Source organism: Montipora foliosa, chromosome 10 (assembly GCF_036669935.1).
Source record: "Montipora foliosa isolate CH-2021 chromosome 10, ASM3666993v2, whole genome shotgun sequence".
Classification (NCBI taxonomy): domain Eukaryota; kingdom Metazoa; phylum Cnidaria; class Anthozoa; order Scleractinia; family Acroporidae; genus Montipora; species Montipora foliosa.
Genome location: NC_090878.1, coordinates 4,026,862 through 4,051,861, shown reverse-complemented (window position 1 = coordinate 4,051,861; position 25,000 = coordinate 4,026,862). Strand labels below are relative to the sequence as shown.

The 25,000-nt window shown below is 38.1% G+C and overlaps 2 protein-coding genes across 3 annotated transcripts in view; both read right to left on the bottom strand.

Moving 5' to 3' along the window:
• The window catches only part of LOC137973203 (KICSTOR complex protein SZT2-like), a 78,064-nt gene extending 55,580 nt beyond the window's left edge, over positions 1 to 22,484 (bottom strand). Inside the window, exons 1-23 of one of the 2 annotated variants that reach the window (XM_068819974.1) lie at positions 22,328 to 22,484; positions 20,440 to 20,565; positions 19,846 to 20,004; positions 18,993 to 19,070; positions 18,742 to 18,834; positions 16,782 to 16,919; positions 15,137 to 15,272; positions 13,444 to 13,579; positions 13,045 to 13,126; positions 11,719 to 11,770; positions 10,954 to 11,043; positions 10,749 to 10,803; positions 9,984 to 10,082; positions 9,805 to 9,863; positions 7,426 to 7,499; positions 7,237 to 7,259; positions 6,045 to 6,140; positions 4,880 to 4,918; positions 4,635 to 4,764; positions 4,425 to 4,447; positions 2,994 to 3,068; positions 2,205 to 2,255; positions 667 to 816 (exon numbers count right to left, since the gene is read on the bottom strand). In XM_068819974.1, coding sequence (XP_068676075.1) covers positions 667 to 816; positions 2,205 to 2,255; positions 2,994 to 3,068; positions 4,425 to 4,447; positions 4,635 to 4,764; positions 4,880 to 4,918; positions 6,045 to 6,140; positions 7,237 to 7,259; positions 7,426 to 7,499; positions 9,805 to 9,863; positions 9,984 to 10,082; positions 10,749 to 10,803; positions 10,954 to 11,043; positions 11,719 to 11,770; positions 13,045 to 13,126; positions 13,444 to 13,579; positions 15,137 to 15,272; positions 16,782 to 16,919; positions 18,742 to 18,834; positions 18,993 to 19,070; positions 19,846 to 20,004; positions 20,440 to 20,565; positions 22,328 to 22,357 — 1,994 coding nt within the window. In that variant the 5' untranslated portion in view covers positions 22,358 to 22,484. The remainder of the gene's footprint in view (positions 1 to 666; positions 817 to 2,204; positions 2,256 to 2,993; positions 3,069 to 4,424; positions 4,448 to 4,634; positions 4,765 to 4,879; positions 4,919 to 6,044; positions 6,141 to 7,236; positions 7,260 to 7,425; positions 7,500 to 9,804; positions 9,864 to 9,983; positions 10,083 to 10,748; positions 10,804 to 10,953; positions 11,044 to 11,718; positions 11,771 to 13,044; positions 13,127 to 13,443; positions 13,580 to 15,136; positions 15,273 to 16,781; positions 16,920 to 18,741; positions 18,835 to 18,992; positions 19,071 to 19,845; positions 20,005 to 20,439; positions 20,566 to 22,327) is intronic. The other variant, XM_068819975.1, reaches the window with a different exon arrangement.
• Positions 22,485 to 24,507: 2,023 nt separating this feature from the next.
• Positions 24,508 to 25,000, bottom strand: part of LOC137973078 (ribitol-5-phosphate xylosyltransferase 1-like) — a 1,602-nt gene continuing 1,109 nt past the window's right edge. The window contains exon 1 of the mRNA XM_068819811.1: positions 24,508 to 25,000. This exon is cut by the window's right edge and continues 1,109 nt beyond it. Coding sequence (XP_068675912.1) covers positions 24,862 to 25,000 — 139 coding nt within the window. The 3' untranslated portion in view covers positions 24,508 to 24,861.

Genomic DNA, 25,000 nt, shown 5'->3' with positions numbered 1-25,000 from the left:
TATTATTATTATTGCCACCTCAACCTAGGTAACCTATACTCATTGGTAGAGCATCCGAGCTGGTAATAGGTAGGTAATACGTTCGACTCCTGTTCAGGAGCGCTCGGATAATTTTCCAAATATCCCTGAGTCACCATCGGAAAATACATCGTCTTTTCGTATTTATACTTTGCCTTGTTATCATGCAAATTTGCTTAGACAAGTCATGGTGTTAGAAATAAATTGGTTTCATAAGTTCAAAGAATTTGTTAAATTTAGGTGAAAGTTCATTCTTGACTTTGGAAGCTACTAGTTATTCAACAACCTAATCTCGCCGACGTACAAAATCTCGACACTGAGGCTTTCGACTGTATCACACAGTCTTCATCACCAAAATGAGCCCTGTGTTGTCACGTGACGTCATGTATATTTAGTCACGTGGTAAAAAATGACCGGTATTCACGAGCTTTGAGCATGCCATGTTCGCGGGTAAATTGCCCGAAAGTCACGAGGCCTTGCTCGTCGTCAGCGAAAGCAGTACCGTCTAAACAACTGTTAAGATTTAGATGCAAGGCATCTGCTTCATCACAACAAGGATTGAGCACTATGGCTACTACACCTCACTGATTCTTTAAAATCAACAACCCACAATGTTGATTTTCTTTCAAATCTAATCGTGCTATTTACCTGATAAACTTAATATAGGAATGGTTCTCCAACAAGACAAATGAACTCCAGTTTCTACAGAGAGAGTTAAGCGAACTTAACGCCACCCGACACTGGATTTCACTGGACCGATCATTCTCCAAGGGAAGATGAAGATTTTTTGGCAAAGGACTGAAAAGAAAAATTACTTAGTTTCATTTAACAATAACAAGTACTTGAATGATGACATAAAAATTAGAAAATGTTTTATAGAAATTACGTATCATAGTCATAGTCAAGTTGCCTAAACTCAAGTGAAGTATATTTAAGTGATACTTATAAGGTGTTTCAAGGGAGTTGAGAACGTAGTTTTTTATTCTTGCAAGTGAAATTGCCAAATAAATTGCTTCTCTTAACTCCTCTGTTTGTTGAAACGTCTCAAATCCCCCTAAAAACTACTTATGACGAGAACGTGTAAACACCAACAAAGGACTTCGGGTTAACGCGGAAGTAGCGTTGTTTATTCAAAGAGCATTCGTTAACATTGCTAAGTAAACGTTAACCTTTGTTCGTGTTTAGATGTTTTCGTCATACAATTTTTTTTTTCGGAGATTGGAGATCTTTTATGGGGATTTGAATCCACAGCAAAAATAGTAGAAACTCTGTTCTTCCATACAAATCCCTGAAGTTGTCCCCAAATACACTTCACTTGAGCTTTAGGAGCCTTTTTTGACATAAAAGGGCCTCAGAACGGATCTGGGACCCGTTTCTCCAAAGTCCTAATAACTTTTCGAGTGTCACAATTCCCTCTGTACTTTAAAAAGGGAGAGATTTTAAGTCATCAAATTTCGCAATCATTTTGCTTTTAGTTATCTTTTTACTTTTTAAAACAAGCGGATGGCAGTTTTACAAATGGCTTCTAGGGCCCGAAAAGTCGTCAAGACTTCTGAGAAATAGATCCATGGCCGCTCATGCCCCTCACTTTGTGTACGGTAATTATCTCTTTACTTTTCAAAGATGACGTTTCAAGGCACAATTGTAATTTTTTTGTTATCTAAGACGTGCTAAAAGCGAATTTTCGTTCCTTGGTTTTGGCGTTGGCCTCAGGAAACATAACATCAAGAGAAAACCATTGTCAATAAACTTTATTAGTATATACCACACAAGTGAATAGTGCTCTCAGGACGTGCTGATTGGCTAACTCGGAGGTGATTATCCAAGTATTATTCACCTCCACTTAGGTGAATAATTGTTAATGAGTATATACCACACAAGAGAATAGTGCTTTCCACGCATTCTGATTGGCTCGATAGGAGGTGAAGAGCAAGTGCCATTCACCCCTGAGCAAAACGGAGCAAAACAAATGGCTGCCCGTTTCGCTTCGGTTACCGAGGGGAACTTTTATCGATAAACTCGGCTTAGTCAACTTCTGTGGTATAATTGTCTGAGCATATCATACTACAACAATTATTCACTTCAGTGTCGGTGAAAGTGATGGATATTTACCTCGCTGCTCCGTGGTTCGGTGAAAAAATTTTAATTATATTAATTTTGAACTTAACGTTACATCACAAACTCACATATCATGCTCCAGGACAAGTCCAATCCGATGACAGTGCATCCACCTTTGCCTATAAAAGAGTCATAGTTCAGGACAAAATTACTTGCCCAAACTGTCTCTCGAAAATTACATGCAAGTTAAGGTCAAAGTAGGGCTTTATGAGCAAATGACAAAAAAAGCTCAGTTTTACGAAGCTGTCAACCTATCCTTTCTTAGGCAGTAAATATTGGAAAATAATATGAAGCAAATGTAATTTCTTGAAGTCCATGAATTTATTGAGTTACAAGGATCACACAGGAAGTTATCTGTCACGCTTATCTCGGGCTCTAGAGAATGTTGGAGCGGAAATTGGTTAGTGTGCTGCTCTCAGAGCTAGAGGTCGCAATCCTAGGTGAACTTGAGCGTCTTCCCTCACTTTCTTTTTAATAATGCGAATCGTGTAACTGGTTCAGCCATTCGGTAGACGCAGTACATGACCAAGGACCCACATGTTAAAATAATAACCGGACTACAGCAACATTTGCAAAAATTCCTCTGCGCCATACCCATAGTTACCCATATTTTTTCCAGTTCAAGTTATGCGTACGAGGGCTACTTGTTAAACTAGAGAAAACAAGGAGCTGGAATTTAAAGAACTGCACGATTTGAGACTACACTTTGTGAGATTTTTATCACAACTCTAGCTTTTTAAATCCAGCAAAGAAACCAAACTTTAAAATTTGGCGGGCTGTACTGCAGCATTCGACCACCTGAATTGGCCAATCAAAATGCCCGTGCGATCAAAAAGAAAAGGTAGGATACAACTCACCATTCTGTCGTATCAAGAGACAACACTGGCTTCCAAAATTTTGCAAAATGCGACTCCTGTGATTTTGAACTCTTCCTGAAATTTTATATCTCATATTTAAGTATACATGCAGTGTACTACTGCACGCAACCTACGTACAGTGAAAAAGGTTGTAAGTAAAATCCGAAACGTTGCATCGCGTTATAGCAAAACTGGAATAGGCCTCTTGCAGCTTGTGATCACATGGTACAAAAACCTGGACCCTGGAACGCAAATTGCCCAGTGGGATGTCTAAAACAAAGAAAATTTAGATCAACTTGCTTTGTTTTATATGTCTCAGTGCGCAATTTGCGTTCCAGTACGGCGGTTTTTGTTCCATGTGATCACAAAGCTGCAAAGGGTCCATTGGTGTAAGAGTTCAGAGATGAACGGAGTGATCACCTCTTACACTTACCCCACCCATCAAGGTTAGTGTTGAGGCAAAGATAGGGGTAAGCTTTAAGTCTTCTTTTTAGGCTCAATTTGCTGAACGATTTAGCACCAGGCAAATAGCCTGACTTCTTTTTTTTGTTGTTGTTTTTGTGCCCTCACTGAGAAGCCCTTCAAACTAGTCTAACCAGGTTGACCACAAGCTGGCAGAGGTAGACCACACTGAAGCCCAGGAACACCACAACTCCCTACTCTTCATGAACAATGTGTGGATGCTCTAACTGTCCCACGCTGTTAACAGCAAGGATGGTGAGATGGGCCCACAGTTTATAACCCTCCTCCGAAAAAAAACTTGAAAAGTCTAACCATTTGTAGATGTCATTACAAAGGCAGCATTTTTAAGACCATGAGTATTAGTCTGGAGTATTAGTCAAACTCGTGACCTCCGGAATCCTTAAACAACTACTAAGCCAACCAGTGGGTAGAGAGAAATGCAAAAATCTTGTAACGACTATTTTCGTCCCGCAATAGCCCTTAATCACACGGCGGCCATGTTGAGTCCCGAGGGATTGAAAACTATTGTTTTGCCCACCGAATCTCGTTTCCAAACACTTCAACTCGAGGCTCGGGGTACGAAATCTATTGTCTATGGCCAACATGGCCGCCGCGCGAAAAAGACCCATTACCCCTTGCGGCATTAGGTGCTTTAAAAATAACATGTAGAAATGAGGCATGGAGTTATCCCCAACAGAAAAAAAAAGTCCAAGCAATGGGAAAACTACATGCTTTCTAATTTCAAGTCTGCAGGGTTAGTTCTAGCCCGAGATGAGATCCTAATTTCATAAACTTGTGTCTTCCTTAAAGAATACAAAACGTTTACAATGTTGTCGTGCATAAAGTCCAAATTCAATTTTCCGCATTCTCCCACGTCTCACTTGCAAGTGCAGAATTTCAAACTTCACATCATGTTTTCATCATTGCTAAATCAAAGTCTAAAATGGCATAGAGCAAAACGAACTTTACCTGGCATGCTGTAGTGACAATACCTGGAGAGAAAACAAGAATAGGTGACTTACCTAAACAGAAGTTGACTTCATCTGGGGACAAATGATCACTTCAACATTTCTATTAGCTGCGCTAAGTCTAGTTTCACGTTTGCCAAAACACGAAACAAATTTTTTTTCAACACTCCTTAAAAACGACTTAAATGAGAAACCATTCTATTAAACTTACAGGTTTGTTAGAGTTTGGTGGAAGGTAGAACAACGGGACTCCATTCTTAGCACTCCCTGGAATTGTGTAAAAACTGGAATTGGAAGAGAATGACTGTAGATGAACAAGCATCTCATCTGTGCTCTGAAGACTGGGGAAATAAAATATTAAAATATCATTCAAGAGACACATGAAATACCAAAGAATAAAGATCTTCTAGCATCCTTATGTGAAGTTTTAAGATTACAACCTCATGAGAAAACTACCTCTTTATCATTTGACGAAATCGTCGGACAACAAGTGTTCTGCAAAAGGAGAAAAACAAATAAAAATTCAAGAGTTGAAAAATAATTTTGCTTCCTCTAACGCACGTCATTTTCATCAAACAAACACCACAAACAGTTAGTCTCAAGTCTTGAGAAAAAATGCGAGAATCAATGATCAATTTACACCTAGCCTGCGTTGCAGCTGGATGCGTCACGAAATCCCGGTATAGTACTATAGTATACCGGCGGTTTTGTCTGTTTGTGACGCAGGCTATTTACACCAGGTTAGGGTTAAATAATTAATGAATCTGAGATACACGTCAAACGACTAAACTATTTCATTATAATTGACTTGGAGGCTTTACAATAGAGGAGAGATTGGTCAGTGAGATAGGTACAAAGAGCAAAATTGCGGGGTTGAGGTCCTTATCTAACAACCACACTGGAGATGTTCAAAGTAGTTCATGACTACTCCTCAGTTGCTAACAGTCGATTTGTCTGCCTTCTGTCAGAGGGTATTTTTTTTAACGTTTTGGCAATCATTTAACTTGCTCTTTATCTGATAAGTTAGAAAATGCCAATTATTACGTACTTAGAACTCTCTTCAATCTACCTAAGTCTATTAGTTACGAGCAGATCTTGTTGCAGTATAATTTAGATTCCATTAAGCATAGGCGCATGGTCCAAGCTCTGACACTTGTGTACAAAAGCTATCCCAATTATATAAGTAATATGTTTAGAATCAAAAACTGTGTTTACAATCTTCGCGGCAATGGTAGCAGACTCGATCAGCCGGCCCCTAATACTGGTTTTAAACACAGATCTTTTTCGTATATTGCATGCCGCCTCTGGAACAAGATACCTTTGCATGTTAGGGAGGCCCCAAATCTTAAGAATTTTATGGCCAAACTAAAGAAACTTAAGTTGAGCCAGGACGAGTGTCGTTGTAATTTCTGCTCTAATTAGATGCTATTATAAATTTATAGTATGGATAGGTAATTTTATTATAGATTCTTAGTCTAGTATTTTCTTAATCTATATACTGATGTAGATACACGTACATTTTTGTAACGAGTCTTTTTTAGGCTCATCAATGTCACGTGTTGAAATAAAGTTTTTTTTCAGTTTCTACCAAAGACTGTGCAAAACGTTTCTAAACCTTTACCTGTAGCCACTGGTAAAAGGCTGTTTCGTGGGGTATGTTACATCGTGAAGAAATTCATACGGCGCCTCAGCTGTCACTTCCACGTGAGTTATACTGCTGAAAGAAACAAAAATAAGGTATGGCATATGTTAGTCCAAAGCACTTAGGGCAGTTTTCAAATGACTGTCGAAAATAATTGAGCAATTGCAATTGCTATGCTTGGTGATTGGTTTAAAATCGAGAGCTACAAGTAGCTTATCAATCAATGAAACTCCAATCAAAAGGAAAACCAAAATTTTTCCCGCACTTTGAGCAAGTTACATGGAATTGCTACAAATAGCCTATTTCCTAGGTGCTGCATGCCTCAGTTTCAAAGGGAGACCTGGTGCACAACCATTCAAATGGAAAGGAGTTGTGTATTCTTATACAAGTAAAACACATTTCCCTTTCAATAGTTGAGCACCAAGATTCACTTCGAAACCGAGACAAACAGCAACTCGGAAATGGCCTATTTTGATTGGTTTCATGCGCTGTTTGCATCTGCTGGGATTGGCCAAAGCAATCACTTTGGTATTTGTTTTTCGACACTCAATTGGAAACCGCTCTTATTTTTAACATAAGATTGCCAGTACATGAAAAAAAGGTTACAAAGATCATCGCAGTTAAAGCTACTTGATCAGTTGAAAGCAAGACTGAAAAATTCCAACCTTGAACAGGGTTTGAATCTGATTCCATGATTGTGCAATTTGTACTGCAATGCTCTACCAACTGAGCTAATTTACTTGAATTATTGGAAGCTTGTCCTGCAAGACCGTAGACCTGTAGGCCGACAGGTACATGTAGCCTATATTTCGGGCAAAACCTGTTGGCCGTCTGTAGGCCAACTGTCGGCCGACAGACGACCAACAGTCGGCCGACTGTCGGCCGACAGACGACCGACAGTCGGCCGACAGGTTTTTTGGGTAGCTCTTCTTCACAATTACCGCAGAATGAACTGTAAAGCTAGTCAGAGTTATAACTTATGCCCATGTGAGCCTTGAAGAACAGCAAAGCTGTGAGGAATGCTGTGCAAAATCAATAATCATCACCATTTTTCTTGAGCTACTTCACCATTCTTCTCGTGGCTCTGCTGCCAACTTTCAGCTCTCTAAGACACTCTCACACAATGATCAGATTCTGCCAGTTACGGCAAACTACCTGCAGAAATACTTACCTTGTTGGGGAAAGAGGCCAAGCCTACAAGAAACAATGGAACGTTAGCAGCATAACCTAAGAAAACATGTAGCAGAGTCTCATGACAGACTTTGAAAATAAAAACGGTAATACAATATTGAAAATATTCTCTTAGTGGGCGAGTATTAAATGTTAGAGGGTACATTTTAACACTCGTGAATGTCCTTACTGAGAGAGCCAAATATTCTATCTGCACATGGTGCTTCCATGGAATTGTCAGCTTCACTTGTAACTGCTTTCCACCTACAAAACACATTTTGCAATAAAAGAGAAGCTTCTATGATATTACTGACAGTGGACAGATTCATAAAGCAAAAGGCTACTTCGAGGCAGGCAAATACGTTAGACAGGAGATCCACTACTTTGACGTGCCAAAGTTAGTGAACCAGTTTCACGTGTTGTCAAGTTGCCCAAACTTAGTAAGACCATTGCACCAAAAAGTCATGCTTCAAAGAGAGATGGTCAATGCTCCTCTCTGTCAAATAAACCTAATTCAGTAGAAAAGTGCATGCTTCCAAAACAATTTACTGAGTCACTTGAGAGTGATAAATCCAATGGCTAGGGACCCACTATTTAACCCTTTAACTCCCAATAGTGCCACTTATAGATTTTACTCTGTCTAACGCCAGACGATTTTACTCGTCAATGGGGAACCCCTCGGGGCTGAAAGGGTTAAGGTGGCTCAAAACAGTTTCAACTCTTTCAAGAAACGTTCTTATTAGAATGATTGGCACTACAACATTGTGTCATGTAATAGCAATGTTATGGTACCATGTAAAACAACAATCAATAATTGCTGTGACCGGACCTATGGTTGCTATAGTTTACATCACTACCGGGAGTGATTTTGACACTTTTAACTTAAGACATTGATAAGGGGTTTTTTATATTGATTCACGGAGAAATTATTGATTTGTACACTGTAAGTGAGTGCGCAAGAAACGTTAAAGTACAAAGTAGACGAATATGCGTCTTTTGTGAGTGCAAGATTTTAGTGTACCCACGAGTTCCGTAAAGCTGAACAAGATGCAGTCATTATTGCAACAAAATAAGTCACCATGGCAACGGGACAGCCCTGTATAAAAACACCGTTTATTTATTTTGTCCTAAGTTGCTCATAATTATCTCAAAAACGAATCTAGTGACCCTCATTTTTTATTGCTTGAAAGCAATCAGCGCACGTGGAATAACATTATTATTTTATTAAATATTCATTAAATTCTGAAGGCTTGGGCACTTTAAATTAAAGCCAGTTAATTTCCAGCTTGGCAACACTTGACGCAATCAGTATTAGGTCGTACGGTATATGAGCTAATAACCGAGATCGAGTGAACCAATCAGACAGCTAGAAATACAATATCCGAGGTTGCAAATCAAATTTCATAATAATTAGGCTTTCAGGTGAAAGCCCAAATTCTATGGAGTGGATTGAGAGCCACCTTAACTCTGTGTTTTTTTAAGGTGATTCTGAATCCCCTACACATAATTTGTTTGAACTTTGAAGAAACGTTCACATTGGCCTTCTGATCATTTTCCAGAAATAAAAATGGAAGTCACCTAGTTCGCTTTTAGGTATGACCAACTAAAGCCAAAATATATATGCTTTCCTGTTGCAAAGGTAACTTATTACATGTCACAATAATGACCGCATCTTGTTTGGAAATAATTGGTGTTTCACACGGTACCATAACATTGCTGTTATGTGATATACAATGTATTGTTGTAGCGTCAATTGTTATAAAGAGAGTGTCTATTCAAAGTGTTGAAACTGGTTTGAGCCACCTTAATAACAGCTGCATTCAGGCCTCAATTGTACAAAAGGCAGATAGCAGTTAAGTCCCTGCATAAATCACTGCCCAACACAAAAGTGCTACTTAAACCATTTTGAGTTATTCCCTGAAGAAGGATTTATCTAGTGGATACCTTTGCCTACCACTTAAACAGACGCATAATACAATGTAAATGTACAGTAAATAAATAACTGTTATTTAAATGGGTTTACATTGTACTGAAGTTCCTTTGATTCAAATCATTGAAATGTTCCAGTTAGTTAGTTGTTGAATTAATTATGAATTATGAAAATTTTATTTATTTTATCTTGATCAGTGTTTAATAACAATAATTACTGTAACAGCAAAAAAGCTGAGCATTGGCCAAACAGTCTTCACATACTAATTTTTATCCATATTAAAACAGAACTCCTCATTTTAGCAGAATGTTATAAACATAGCTGAGTAAGAACATTAATTCTTTGCTTGGTTTTTCTCTTTTCTTCTTTTCATCGTGCCATTTCACCTGCTCTCTCTCCTATTTCACCATTAAGGCGTCAAGTGCTGCAGTTGCCTTGATGACTCTAAGATTAGTACATGTACAGTTTAATACTGTAGCTCATGGCTGCAGCGGTTTCAGGAATTGAAAGGCTAGCCATGGCAAAATGTATGTTTCGATGCAAGAAGACACAGCAGAGGTCCTCTGGACTTCCCCGGCACCTTTCTTCCACTTTTTATAAACATCCATGTATGAGAAACAGTTTGTTATTGCTGGATACCTTTTGTTATAGACACATCTTGAATTGAATATCCTTCCCTGAGCCTTACACTTAAAACACTGTGAATTAAATCAAAGAATAAAAGAATTAGAGGAAACATCAATTATTACTATAATTTTACAATACATTTTTTTGAAAATGCAACAAATTTAAAGCAAGCAAAAGTTTCATGTATGTACCTTGTTATATTGGTGTGCAGCTTAGTTTCCAGATAACTTTTACGCATAGATGGCTGCATCGCATTCTGTTCCCACTTACTTAGTGCATAAGACATGGACCTTAAGTGTGAAAGGAAATGAATAAAATGTTGAAATAATTAATAATAATATTAATGGCAGATTGATCTGCCTCGTGCTTGCAAATGACATTAACATATTCGGGAAAGAGTTGTGGAGTCTGATGGAGGAAAATTGCTTTGGGATAAATTTCACCATTCAGATAGACCATGTTATTCAGAGCACTGTTGGTCTGACAAAGCCTTTTCAGATATTAAACAGAAAGGACTGTGTGACACAATTCACATACAGCTGTAGAGGTCGCCAGAGAAACAAGCAAAGGAAAAAGAAAAGGGACTGTTGAAAAGGCACCACAACCTAAGAAGAGAAGAAGATCTGTGGTTGCATGTAATGACAAATTAAAGTATTGCACGTAGTGTTTGGGGGTCTGGGAATGGTGACAAGAAAACTAGCTATAAATGAGTTAGTTGTCAATGGCAGTGGCCAACATACACTTGACTTTCAGTGGTCTACCAGGATGGCAAGGTTTGATACAGTGTACATGTACAAGGGATTTGCCATGCAAGCTTAACCATTGACTCCTGGGATTGAGACTCTGCTCTGTCTAATGCTACACAATTTTGCTCGCCAACTGGGGGTATCCTGGGCCTCATGAGGAGTGAATGGGTTTAAGGACTTGTGAAATGCATGGTCTCACTTTTCTCTCACCTTTTGCCCTTCAGTGTCCAGGCCAAATCATCCTCACTCAGTTCCAAACAGTCACCTTATGTATTGAATGCAATGAAGATAACATTACAAGGTTTTCCAATTAAACAGTTTCGTAGAACTTGGCAAACATATTACGGTATAATAGCTGAATAATATTATCATTTATAATTTGAAACAAAAGTTAAACAACAACGTCTACAAGTACCAATCCAAGAATCAATCTTGCTGAGATCAAAATCCCTTTGAAAGTTCCAGCAAAGCAGAGCTCTGTGGTAGAGGTTCATACTGCATCCACCTACAGAGAGAAAAAAGAAAGAGAAAGAAAATCATTCCACAATTATATGACATAGTTCAATGCTACAGTAACTCTGGTTTAAAGAAATTTGAATGTATAACTTAAAACGTTTCAACAGTCCTGCATCTTTATCAGCGGAGACACTAGACAGGAATGTCAAAACATTTTGGTGTTTGAACTGTCTTCAAGACAGAGTAGCATTAGCAATGTGAAACTCAAATTTATTATAATTCCACAAATTATACGGTAAGAGTCACTGACTATAAGCTAAACGAATGCATCTCTGGTCTATCGGCAAGTGCATTCTATTGATATGGGTAGCACCCCTGTGATCGTAAATTTCCATCATAGATCATTACATGGCATTGTAGGAAACAACATTAGAAGTCTTTAAATGTTCAATGATCAAGAAACACCCGAAGAGTTGTTACAGAACTACAGCTGCAGTAGACCACACAGGAAATTTCTCAAAGATAATGTATGGCAGATGACAGCACAATTGAAAGACACAGTCATTAAAATAATGTAGTACTGAAATGCACCCCAGTCAGTTGATTTTGTGTTTAATCATTCAGTTTAAAATAATGATAAGTTGATGATACATGTAAATTAATTACTATACATGTGAAATACTCGTAAGAACCAATCAGTCGGAGGGCACCTCATTCAACCTACATTTGGCTGACACACTATCTCCTTTCTTCACACCTCCAGTCTCTCTTGGGACCTAGAGGTATTGAACCAAACGGCTATCAATAAAATTACAAGATTCTTTAAAACATGGACACTGGTGTTGCCAAGTAGCTGTTATTTCATCCATCTGAACTTGGAAGGAAAATGAGATGTACATAACTGTATACCATGACAACAAAAAGAGTAGAACCCATGAAGAAAGCATGTTCATGTGAAAATTTGTCAATATTTCAAAGGTGTTTAAACTGATTACCGCTTGTGTTTTCAACCCTTTCAGCTTGAATAATAGGATTTTTCATTACTCAGGCCATAAATACTGTTACAGTTCTGTAACAGTTATTTTATGCTTATATCATTATCCATTTAACATGCCCCTACATGTATTTGTTTAACGATTATAGTTTATTTAAAGTACAATAATTTTATATGCTAGGTCAATTCACCACGAACATTGCTATTCCAAGGCATGAAGAAATTGTCAAACATCAACTCCTGAGCTGCTCAATCCACCCGTAATGTGTTGATGATTACATCTTCTGCATTGTGTCGATGCTCCTATCTGGCCAGCAAATCTCCACATTCTCATCCTCTAACACCCTCACCTCTCCCAAAGTCTCCTTACACCACACATCAGCACACTTCACACCATACTTCTAACAATTCTACACCCTCAACCCCATTAGTAGTATAATAACAATTCAAGGGTTTTCGTTTGAGCCTGGAGGCAGGACGTTTCGTCCACTCGTTTCCCATTCCATGTCTGGTACTTTGATGCCAATATTTGAGGGGTTTGTTTTATTTTTTATTACAATTATTATACTAATTTTATTTGCTTAATTTTTTAAGGAGAATTTGAATGAGCTCCAGTCTTGCCTGGGAAACTGGTTCAGCGTTTCTGAGTGTTCTATTTTAAAATTTACTAGGCTAAGAGGGGGGGCAGACACCCCTAAGTTGCTCACGCTCGCAAGGCACCTTGCGGCACCAAAAAGGTCACGTCCATTGCATTCAGAAATAATGTCCGCTACAGTAAGTTTACAAAAAACCCTGAACAATTCTAACAATATTTATACAGGGTAATAATATCATTATATTGCTTAAGCTGTGGGTCCTGTTAAAATAATAAATCAATGAGTAAAAGAAACTGACAAAGATTGAAGGCTAAAAAAAAGCAGAATGTCAAAATCCTAAAAAATGCTACAAATTATGACTTAAAAATAACTGCACCTTTATAATAGATAGCACCTCTATAAATGTTTGGTATTAGATATTTTTAGCACATTAAAGTTTAACTTTAAGATAAATACTAACTGGGGGTGTCTTAGCCAGGTAGGCACCTGATGTTGCCATGGCAATAAACTGCATCATGTCACAGTGAGGAACATAACCGAAACTGGAATTTAACAAAAAGAACAAAACAATGTTATAAGCATAATTATGTTACACATACCTTCATTCTCATTAAATTTTCTGAACACTACAATGTATGCATAATGGTGATATCAAAAAAATTGTTTTCATCACAGAGGTTTAAAAAACTTCCTCTTTCCTGGGATTTTTTACATTGCAAATTAAGGTGAGAGTTAAGTTAAGGGGTGATATTTATTTCACAAGCCTAACAAGGCATTGATTTTTGCAGGACCCGTATAAGTAAAAAAATTGCTACGGTAACCGCAGCTATAGCAATCTAGCAGAGATTGTGTAACCTACCTACAGTGTGCATGAAAGCCACTTCCAAGTTTAATAAAAGAGCAGCACACCGTGCTGGCTCGGAGCTGTGCCAAGAGTGAATCAACAGCTGATGCATCAGGAAGAGCAAACACGCCATCAGTAATTACTACAGCTCCTGAATAAGGACAAACAAAAGTTAAATGTCATTCAAGTTACAACACTCAGGTTTCACAATAATTATGATTTACACGTACATGTACTGTTTTACAGCCTCTCTAAAAATAAAATTAATCCATGACTCCCCAAAATAATAAAATGAATAGGCTTGATTGGCATCCGCATTAATTTAAGACTCTAAAAATAAATACACATTTTGCCACTTCCATGCACTCAATAGCACCTTCAGGAATCTCAATATATTGATGAGCATGTGAAGGCTGAGTGGCCATGGTTTGTCAAGCTGACAATTTAAGTAAACACAATCCTCTGACCTACATTTTGTAAAACAATCACAATAGACTATACATTTCTTTGAAGTAACCCACATCCATGTATTCAGTTAGGAAAACTTTTAATAGGAATGATTTTTATAACAGTACTAAAGATTGATTGTCATAGAGTACTGTTTGTCAACATGCCCTGTATTCCTTAATGGGTTCGTAGAGGGCTGGGTACCGGGCAATTATTGACTGGCTGTGCACACTCTTTTGCGAGGATTTTTGCCAGCTGTTTTCATCTTTTCTGCTACCTTGATTATCAAAATAGGGATATAAAGGGATTGTTGATTTGCTTGTACCTTATAGTATTGTTTTTCTTGTACGGGGGTTCAAGGAGGTTTGGTCATTCACATGTTATTCTTTTAGATTGGAAATGAAGGATTTTTGAATCAAGGGTAGGTTTTTTTAATCTTTAATTAATAATTAATTGCAAAAAGAGAACACATGAATTTATGCAAGAGAGTGTCAGAGTGAGTCTCCATAGTTACAGTGTCGAAATAGGTGGTTTCTACATGTATAAGTAAAAAATTTAAGTGAAATGTTAGTTTCATTGACAAGATACAAAGAAAAAGATTTAGATATGTCCAGAAATGTATGTTACAGTATTTAAATGCACACTGATTTTGGTAAGTGTCACAAAGTGCCCCTTTGATCCTCTTCCAAACTCCAACATCACTCACATCTGGGAATTCAGACAATCAATAACACAATGCGGCCCCTAAACTACAGGCCTTGGATTAAGATAAACAACTGCATTTACTCCCAGCAAATAATTTTATCTTACTTTATTCCTAGAATTAGCCAGGAAATGCTTATACATTGTAGACTAAAGGGGACACTTCGAGTTGGATATCAAAATTGAGTGTGCATTTAATCACCCAACAAGTGGACTAATGCAATCCTGCATTTTGATTGGCTATGCTACTAGAGGACTGCATGTATTATTAATAGTCCTCGAGTAGCGAAAAGCATGACGTTTTCTTTCAGTTTATTCCCAAAAAAATATTTCTTCAACTTGCATTTGCAAACTTTATTACTGCTTTTTCTGTCCGACTACATGTAGTTGGGTGATACTAAAACAATTAGACCCTTCACCCTCAAGGGCCACCAGTCAATAGTCCATTCCGCTTTGCTTCATGGGCCATTCACCTGTAGCCCGCAAGGGCTACCGGTCTAATTGTTAATTATGTGTATTTATTTAGATGCACAGATTACACCACTGTCCTTATACATACCTGCACTGGCATTGGATGGAAGTAGCTGAAGGGCCAGCAAAGCATTTCTCAAAATTGAGATGGGTCCCACCTCTGGGGACATGAGTCGCACAGGGTCTCTAAGCACCCCAGCCTGGTCACTTTCTGCTCTATTAGTCTAGTAAATAATATTTAATAATAATTAAAATTATCTGATAATATTGAAAGTCATTTAACTCAGTCTGAGAGTGACGGGTCTAATTTGCGGGTTGCAAGTCACAGGTCGCGGGTTGCAGGTCATTGTTTCACCAATACAGAAAGTATCCTAAACATTCTTTAAAGCTAACCTTAGGCCTAATTAGGCCTAAACTAAAGTTTTAGGCCTAAGGTTAGCTTTTATGAATGTTTAGGATACTTTCTGTATTGGTGAAACAATGACCTGCAACCCACGACCTGCGACCTGCAGATTAGCCCTGCCGGTTTGAGAGGGTGAATTTCATTATCGTACATCATGGGAAAACCACAGGCACACCACCTTCTGCTAGTAGGGGCTGTTCATGGAAAACAACTGCAAATGAATTCATTTACAGACTAAAATTCAGAAAAATATATGCCATGTTGCATTGTTGGCTTCAGCTGAGGGGCTTTCCATTTGACAAAACTGGCCGGCCAGACAGGGAATAACACCTTCACACCTTTGACACACTTCAAGGTTGATACATGTACATGTACAATGTATACCGTGTAGCATGAAATATTATGGGAGTCTTATTTTGCGGATTGGCGATTTTTGTGGTTTGCAGGAACAATTTTTTGCGGTTCGAGATGACTTAAATTTCTGGTGGGAACTAATTTTTGCGATTCTCTGTTTAAGTAGCAGTCTGAGAATATTTAAGTGGAAAAAACCTTAATATGGAATTTTCAACTTTTATTTTACGGTCTGTTGAGTCAAAGTTCACTCTACTTACATATTTAACCTATTGCTAGCGTGTTCCAGGCTCTCAGATGGTAGGGAAAGAGAAAAAAATGCATGTGAAAAATGAGTGGGAGCTTGGGAGCCCTCGACCCAAGCCCCCACTCATTTTTCACATGCATTTTTTCCCTTTCCCTACCATCTGGGAGCCTGGCACAGAGTCAATCGAGTCAATCGAGTCAATCGTCTGTGTAAACATTTCATGAGAGAAAATTTTCAAGGATGGTATGCTGGAGAAGTTGAGAAGAAGACTAATATTATTAATTAATTAATGCTCCGCAAAACACCAGTGACATTGCAATTGAGATGGGCATTCCAGTTATGCGTGAGCTCACCTCACATTGGTTAATCGATTTTTATCAATACATGCAGAAAAATCCCACGATCATGGACAACGGATGGAAAAAATGCGGCATCACAGACGCCCTAGCAAATGGTGTTCCTTCAGATGACCCATTCGCACCAATGTGATGAACAGAAATTGCTGTTCACTTGTATGACACTTTTTGTTCTTTGTACAATGTTTTGTTTGTGTAACAGACTACCGCATTATGTTTAAGTCCAATTTATAACGCCCCAGTGGCACAAGTCCATTAAAAGCAGAGTTTTTAATCTGACTGAAGGGAGTTAATTTTTTCCAAAGTTCAAATAATAGTTACTGTTTGCTAACAATTTGATTCCAAAATATACTCATCCATTTATGAAAGCCCAAACCTCTTCATTTGCATCAGGGCATTGCATTGTAGTGGTAGTTTTTGCAAGGAAGTCTTCTAAACCTTTTATCTGATCATGTATAAGGTCCAGCACAACATTCACATTTTTTTCAGTGACAAGACATCCTTGAACAAGAACCTAAAAACACAAAGACCTTATTCAAAGAAAGACAGGCTGATGAATGCTAGGAACACAAGGCTGCAAATGTTGATATAATTCAATACTTCTTCTTAAAAAGACCTTATGGACTTTGTGTCTACTGTCCTCAAGAAAGTTATCTTTTAGCCCATTTCCCTCATCTTCCACTCAACAAAATATTTCTTAACACTGTTTACAATAACTGGGGGTAATGAAATCAAATGCTCCACACAGGACCTACATATAAGCCAAGTCACTCATGTGTGGCCTTCAGATTAACAATTCTTTAACTACTTATATGCACAACCCAATAGTATTATAATTGAAATGGTTCTTGATCACTTTGGCCCTTGAGTAATAATGTCTTTAGTACTGTTTTCAAGCAAAATTAATGTGATAATTATTTTATCACGTTGGCCTATCTACATGTAAAAAACAGGTCAGAGTAACACAATCTGCCCTTTGGGGTCCAACACAATGACTGAACACAATGCAGAGCAAGTGGAGGCCATCTGTAGTGATGACATGACCCACGGCATGAAGGTTGCTTTGCAAACAAGGAATTTCATTTTGCTGACATTCGGCTTTATGTGATGCTGCTCAAATTGCTATAATAAGTTTTGGTCATGGTTGATTCTGGCTTCTGAGTCAGTAGGGCACTCACTAGCAACCCAGCACTAAGATGTCATCAGCACTGCTGATAATTGGGAGACCTTCAAGGACCAAAATACTACCATTCCTCTGATCAATGCAGATGAAATTCCAAATGGCAGCCTTAATTATCCATCTGTAGCAGGCCCCATAGTATAAGAATGGTGTTCATGAGCGAGGATCTTATTAACATCAAAGGGATGTTCAGGAAGGCTTCTGTGACATCTCTAACAGACAAGTGATTCCATTTAATGCAGCTTGACCTTATACATGTACACTGTAGATTCTCTTCCAAGGTTGGGATTATGTACATTTTATAATTGGGATATCAGATGGCTTCATTGAGAGTCTGAGATGAGTCTAAACAGATCTACATCTTTCCCGGTTTAGTGAGTGTTGGCTCTCGCTCCCGTATAACCATGTACAGGTTCCATTCTGTTGGTTGAGATCCCCTTACATGCTGGCCAGTGGCTTCACTAAGTATCCACTCGGCAGTGAAATGGGTTGGTGGTGAATGTCCTGGGGGGATGTGTGGATTTATTTTCCCTTGCTGGACTGTATTAATATAATGGTCAAAACTGGAAACAGTGCTTATGAAAAATTTTGGAAGGCCAAACAAAGAGTAATACGGTATTTTTGATATTGGCTAATTTGTCCAAAAAAGCAGAGGCCCGTAGAGGTGCATGGGGTGGTTTCCCATGCTGAGATGATGTCTGCCTCAAAATGTCCTTCAATGTGTCCTTAAATCTTAAAAAAAGATGACCAACTCTATTACCCTCTGCCAGTTCTCTAGAGAGAAGTGCCTTTACTGGCCCTTCATCTGGCATGCGAGCAACATTTGGCCCAACCAAGGCAATCTATTTCTGATAAGAGTGATCTCAATAATTACCTATGGTGTTAACAAGATCCAACACTTCATGGTTTGTGATGAAGTGATCCCATCTGATGTTAAGAATAGATCTGAGAATAAACTGGACGGTTCTGAGGAGCTTTATAATGATTGTGGTGATGATACAGGGTCCAGGTTTTACTACTATAAATCATTAGAGGGATGATGCACTGATTGAAGAAGAGCAATCAAATAACTCAATGGCAAGCAACATGTTCCACCTTTTATTGTGCAATCATGCAAACAGTGAAGCCAGCTCCTTTGCGCAACAATTAAACCTACCTGGGGTGCTTCAGGATTCAAAATGGACGTGTAGGCCAAGACAGTGATGTAAAGTTCAGGTGTCAAAACAATATCACTACCATCTACAGAGAACTGTTAGGATCAAAGGGATTAAAGAAAATGGTTAATAACTTTACATTCAATCTCATTGTAATGTTCAGTCTTAATTTTGTATAATAAAAATGGATAGCTTAAGGAGGATCTGTCCAATAACGGCCTGGTGGAGTGATTATGACTATACATGTACTTACAGGAGAAACAAGGCCACAGAGACAATTCTTCAGCTTTTCAAATGCTTCATCACTGATGACATTGCCTGATTGAATATCCTGAAATGAAATGAAAGCAAAATACCTTTTAATCTCCATCTCTGAGCCATGTGAGAGGCTTTGCATAGATCTTTAAAACCTTGTTAAACAAGTGATTTTTATTACCGCTCTGTATTTTTGAAAGAGTTAGACTCAAAATAGACCATTTTACAGTTCTATGCTTAGTTTATACCAGGCCTTTGAATACAAGGCTGGAGTTGACCTTGTTTTGATACACACTTCACTGCTTTTCAAATGTAAATAGAAACTCATTAGCTCTACAACAACATGATCTACATACGAAAAGCAATCTGGTTTGTATCAAAGCAAAGGTCAACTCCAGCCTCACTTTTATTCAAAGGCCTGGTATCTGAGCACAGAACTGTAAAATGGTCTATTACAGTGGGTCATACTTTTGTTGTCCAATGTAGAAGATCATTCTGAGCCAAGCATATTTTATATATTAAGTTTTACAACAAAAGTACATGGAAGAAGAAAGCCACTCATGGTTACTTCCCTAATTAGGAGGCAGATCTAAAACACAGGTCACATTCCACAGGTCAAGACCAGGGGTCTCTGCTCCAGTGATGAACAACTACAGCTGCAAGCCAAACATTCCCCTTAGACCTGAAACAACATTTTTGTAGAGGCCTAGAAGACACGTTTGGTGTTGTTTATTTGTATGTAGGACAGTGACATGTATCCTGACCTGTGGAATGTAACCTGTGCTTTAGACCCGCTCGAACGAAATAAACAGCTAACAGAAGCTTGAAAACCACTTATTTATTCAACTTACAACGGTTGCAGAAGATGGGCTTATATCAAGGCAAAATACAAATCGGTATCTTCTGCCAATGAACGTAACCTGGGTTGAGGGTAGCAGTCGGTATGGTCCAGGATTTTCTTTATTACTTGAAATGATTGACAAAACCTCCAACTCTTCATTGGATTCAATCTATGACAAATAAGTTAACAGTTAAGTGAATACAGTAAATAAATCGTGCAAATATTATAAATTTTTATAACTTTTTTTGCAGTTGGATTATCTCATTCTAGGTAGCCTGCGTAGCATAGCAGTTTTGGTTGCTAAGTAATACAGGCAAGAGAGGGCAGAAAAACCGCGGCTTCGCCGCTCGAGCACCCGGCTCAACAAAACCGCCATGCTATGCAGGCTACATTCTGGGATACTGATCTTGCAACACTTTCTCACCTTTATACTTGTACATTGTACATGTACAATGAGTTGTCAAGATTGATTGATGAAAGCAAAAAATAACTATGACTGTGAACACTATCCTTAAGACACTGCTTTCAGTAATCAGAAGTCAACAATTCAATGATTTCACAAACCTTGAAATATGATATCAAACTATTGCTCAAAAATACCAACCAATTCATTTTCTTGTTTAGGATATGGAAGAGTGGCATTAAACTGTTGAAAGAACCACTGAGCTCGGATACTTCGGGAAATTCTGTACTCCTTTCCCATGAGGAGAAATACATGGAGGGCATCTTCCTAATCAATATAATTTCAATGAAAAAATAATATCATTTTAAGAGAGCTAACTAGAAGTCAGGAGATACTGGAATGGGGTGATGGGACAGTAGAATGTATACTAGTAACCTTGCATCTCCTTGTTATTAATAATTTTAGCCTTCACCAAAATTCTTAAAGTGGCCCTGTGATAAAAAAAAAAAACTTCCTTTTTTCCTTCAGATTTTGAAAGTGTGTTTGTTTAACACCTGAATGGCAAAATTTTGAGCTTTGATTTTTATCCAAAGGCCGCTTTATACTTTGAGTGGTCCGCCATTACTCACGTTCAAAACTGACCGATTGGACCTCAGACAGTTGGATCCAGGGAAAAGTGACATCAGAGGCTCACTAGCTTAAAATTTCAGCGTGTGAACGCAGCTTATTATATATGCAAAGCGTGAGTTTAAAAGTCTGAAAGCCCAAAACCCCCGAGCTGCATATTAATTCTGCGGCGTACACACGTATTGCATTCTTAAACTAGTGAGCCTTTGACGTCATTTTCTCCTTGATCCAGCTCTCTCAAGAACATAATGTTAGTAATGGCGGACCATTAAATACGAAAATTCCAGTTAAAATAAAGAGGTGTCTTTTTGAAATCAAGGCTTAAAATGTGGGTCACTTAGTGTTTTGTTAACATAGTTTTGAAATCCAAAGAAAAATATAAATGGAGTTTAATAAAAATAATGATAACTTGATGTTATTATTAATAATATTATACACATCCTAAATAGGTGGTACAAAAAGTTTGCCAGGATGGTTGACTGTGACAGAGATATGATTTCATAGGGGACGACAAACAATACAGTTTCAACCAGGCCCAGGTTGCTCAAACAAGGCATGTTTAGTGCTAAACCAGTGTTAAATACCATGGAAACCTATAGGTTTTGATACCTCTTAAGCAACGGTTAGCCCTAACCAGGCTACGAGCAAGCAGCCCCAGGTTGACAATCAGACAGAGATTGATACTAAACTACTGTATTAGAGGGTGATGTGAAGTGCTAGTTTTCTACCCATATGAACCATGTGGGCATTAGCCCTACTAATGTTCCCAAGAATGAAGCAACCCTAAACCCACATTTAGGAAAACCTGACCTGCTATGTGTTTTTAGCTATATCTGCAGTATAACATGAAAGTTCAGGGTCAAGTCTTTCAAAGAATAAACATTGTACATTGTTACATTGTTACATTGTACATTGTTACCTAAGTATGGGGGGATGGGGGGGGGGGGGGTGGTGTCAATCATGAAGTGAAGTACTGTACATACATAACAAACTTTACCAGCCACTCCCGATGGGATCTTTAGATCTGAACTAATAGAATGCTTTTTAAATAGGGCACTTTCCACGTCTCTGTGCAGAGCGAGGATTAGGGTAATATATATGGCCTTGACCTGGATTTCAACGTACTCCGTATAATGCATTACCGTTTTCTTAGACTAAGGGGCTTTAATAATTGAAAATTTCAAGCTTAATTTGAAGTCGCCATCAGCTACGTGTCCTCACGGAACCCTGTAAGACTGTCACGTGGATGATTATGAAAGATCCTATAGAGCTGAAAGGCAGGAACGATCGATCATTAATTTTGTCCTTGGGTACGTCTTAGAATCTTCGCTTTCAAACCGATTTCTTGGGAAATGAATTATAACTAATGATGATTTTGCACTGGAGTACGTCGAAAACTGTATTCCTAGACTTACGATCAAATCGAACTACGAAAGGGATTCCTTGCCCTGGTAACACTTACCCCTCCCTCCGAGTCCTCGCTTGCAATCATTATGTTTCATCACAAAGTGCTATATCCTCACAGTGGACAGACACCTTAAGCATAAAGTAACGACTTCATTAATCGTCACAGAGAACTAAGATCTAAATGAAATTATTTTTAAACAAAATTGGAGTCGTCCGCCATATTACTTTTTTGTTAGATACTTCATATACGTCACATTTTAGAATTTCTAGGCCAGACTTCTCACATGACGTCATAAAAACCTAAAATCACAGGCTGCCCACCCTCGTGTTGTTGTTTGTTATCGATACAGAAGAATACTACGGCGCTTGCGATTTGCTCGGCAATAAAGTTTGAAAACAAATAATAGAGGAGTTCACGCTCTTGCATGCATCATGGGTAATAAGGGCAAGATGGAGAGAAATTCTAAGGTTTGTGAGGAAGTTCAAAATGATGAAAAATTTTCATGATATGCAATTTTCGGTTTTTTATTTTACAGACGATATGCATTCAAAGGTGTGGCAGAATAAATTTGGAGAGAATAGCTATTGTAGAAATTATTTTATATTAAAAAGAGTTTCTGCCATTGACCGAATGCAAAATTGGCCACCAACAAATTATTCTTTTGTCTTTGTGTTAATTAGCCTGACTAGCCTCGTTTTTCAGCCCAAATTCTTTCAATTTTACTCGTGTAAACGAGGCTAGTCAGGCTAATTAACACAAAGACAAAAGAATAATTTATTGGTGGCCATTTTTGCATTCGGTCAATGCATATCCTGTAATAGACCATGTTCGTATTCTCAGTATTGGACTGGAACTAGCTTGCAATGGAGGCTAATGCGGGGAAATATATTAAAAAGTATTTGCTTTTAAAAAGATTCCCCCGCATTAGCCTCCATTGCAAGCTAGTTCCAGTCCAATACCGAGAATATGAATATGGTCTATTCCAAAGGCACAAAATTACAGAGAATGTATGGAGAAAAAAAAGCAATATTTAGGAATTCCAAAGAACGGATACCAAGTCTAGTTCATCTCAACTTATTTGTTTGGTTTATGAAGGCGAAAGTCTATAAGTATTGTCAGGTCGGTCACGCCAAAACGCAGACTGCCAAAAGGCAGACTGCAGACTGTGCAATATAATGTAAAATATGGTGTTACCTTCACCATTATTGAGAGCTAACCGTAAAGAGGCTAACCAGAATGTTATTAGGCCTAATTAGGCTAACCGAATGTTATTTAGGCCTAATTCAGGCTAATCGAATTTTCATTTTACAGACGGTCTGCACAGTCTGCAGTCTGCGTTTTTCAGTGTCCCTTGTCAGGTACAGTATATTTTGCTTTGAATTTGCAGACAAACCTTTGAATTTCCCACCATGTTGCCCTGATTACCCATGATGCAATCAAGAGCGTGAAGATCAAACAAAGTGGCAACTGAGTCCTGTGTTATGTTTTCTCCGTCATTCCAAGCTGTTTTAGGCATCATTTTGTAAGATCTTTTAAAATTGACAGTTTTCTTGACCCTCTATTTAAAACAGCAGTCGCATTGAAAAAGATCTCGCAAAATGATGCCTTAAACAAAATGATGCCTAATGCCTTATACCAAAAATCTCAGATATAGTGCTTTTTTCTTTTTGTTTGCATCAAGATTAAATCTTTTCTACCAACAATTTTTGTCTCAGTTGAAGGATATAATCTCTCATTGCTGAGTCTTATGCAGTTATGAATGTTACCAGAAACCCATAAGGGTTGAAACGTGTAACGGCCTCTTGTGTGCTGGGAAACAAGCTTCTGAATATTCAATTTGCTAAGTACCATATTTGGAACAACAAGAGCGAGAGGTTTCCAAATATGGTACTTAGCACTGAAACATTCAACCAATCAGTTTTCACTGAATATTCGGAAGCTGTGAACGCGCGTTACACGTTTCAACCCTTATGGGTTTCTGATGTTACTTAAACACAAAGATGCACTAAAAAGGGGGTCACTTCAAGCTCTGCTTTTGTTCCAATCCACACAAGCACAACTGATACCTGGAAATAAAATGATGGCCGTGATCAACAAAAGCAAAACTAGATAAGTCTGAGTAAATGGCCACATTGCTCCGTCATTACTCAGTGGCCTCTGCAAAAGAGATGTTTGACTCACTTTTGAATAAAATAACTAATGATTACATGTATGTGACAAGCAAGGAAAATATGTTCATTGTGGATCATGCTTTAATACTCTTGCCATCTACAACTTTAGAACAAGTATTTCTGTAGCTACGAGACTGCTACTCTCATTAGTCCCTATAACCTGTAGCTTCTTTTGTTATCAGGGCTGAGTCTATTGTTTCTGTTGTATCAGCTATTGTTTCGTTGTCAGTCCAATCAAAGACTGCATCTGGAAAGCCACAGGGTCCCCCAAACCAATACCTGTTAGAATAAGGAAAGCCTCATTTGCACAAACAAAATTTTAGAAAATTTTTGCTCCAAAGTGAGGCTAGTGAGGACGATTAGCATGAAGACAAAAGAATAATTCTTTGGCCGCCATTTATGAATACAGTCTATATTCTATCCAGAAAATGTCTTCTTTATTACATCAACAAATTTATCCCTAAGAGCCTCCTTAAAAAATTTATACCAAAACAATATTCTTTGTCGTCTCTCAACAATTTCCGTGTGAGTGAGTTGCTTCTCATTTTCTATTATT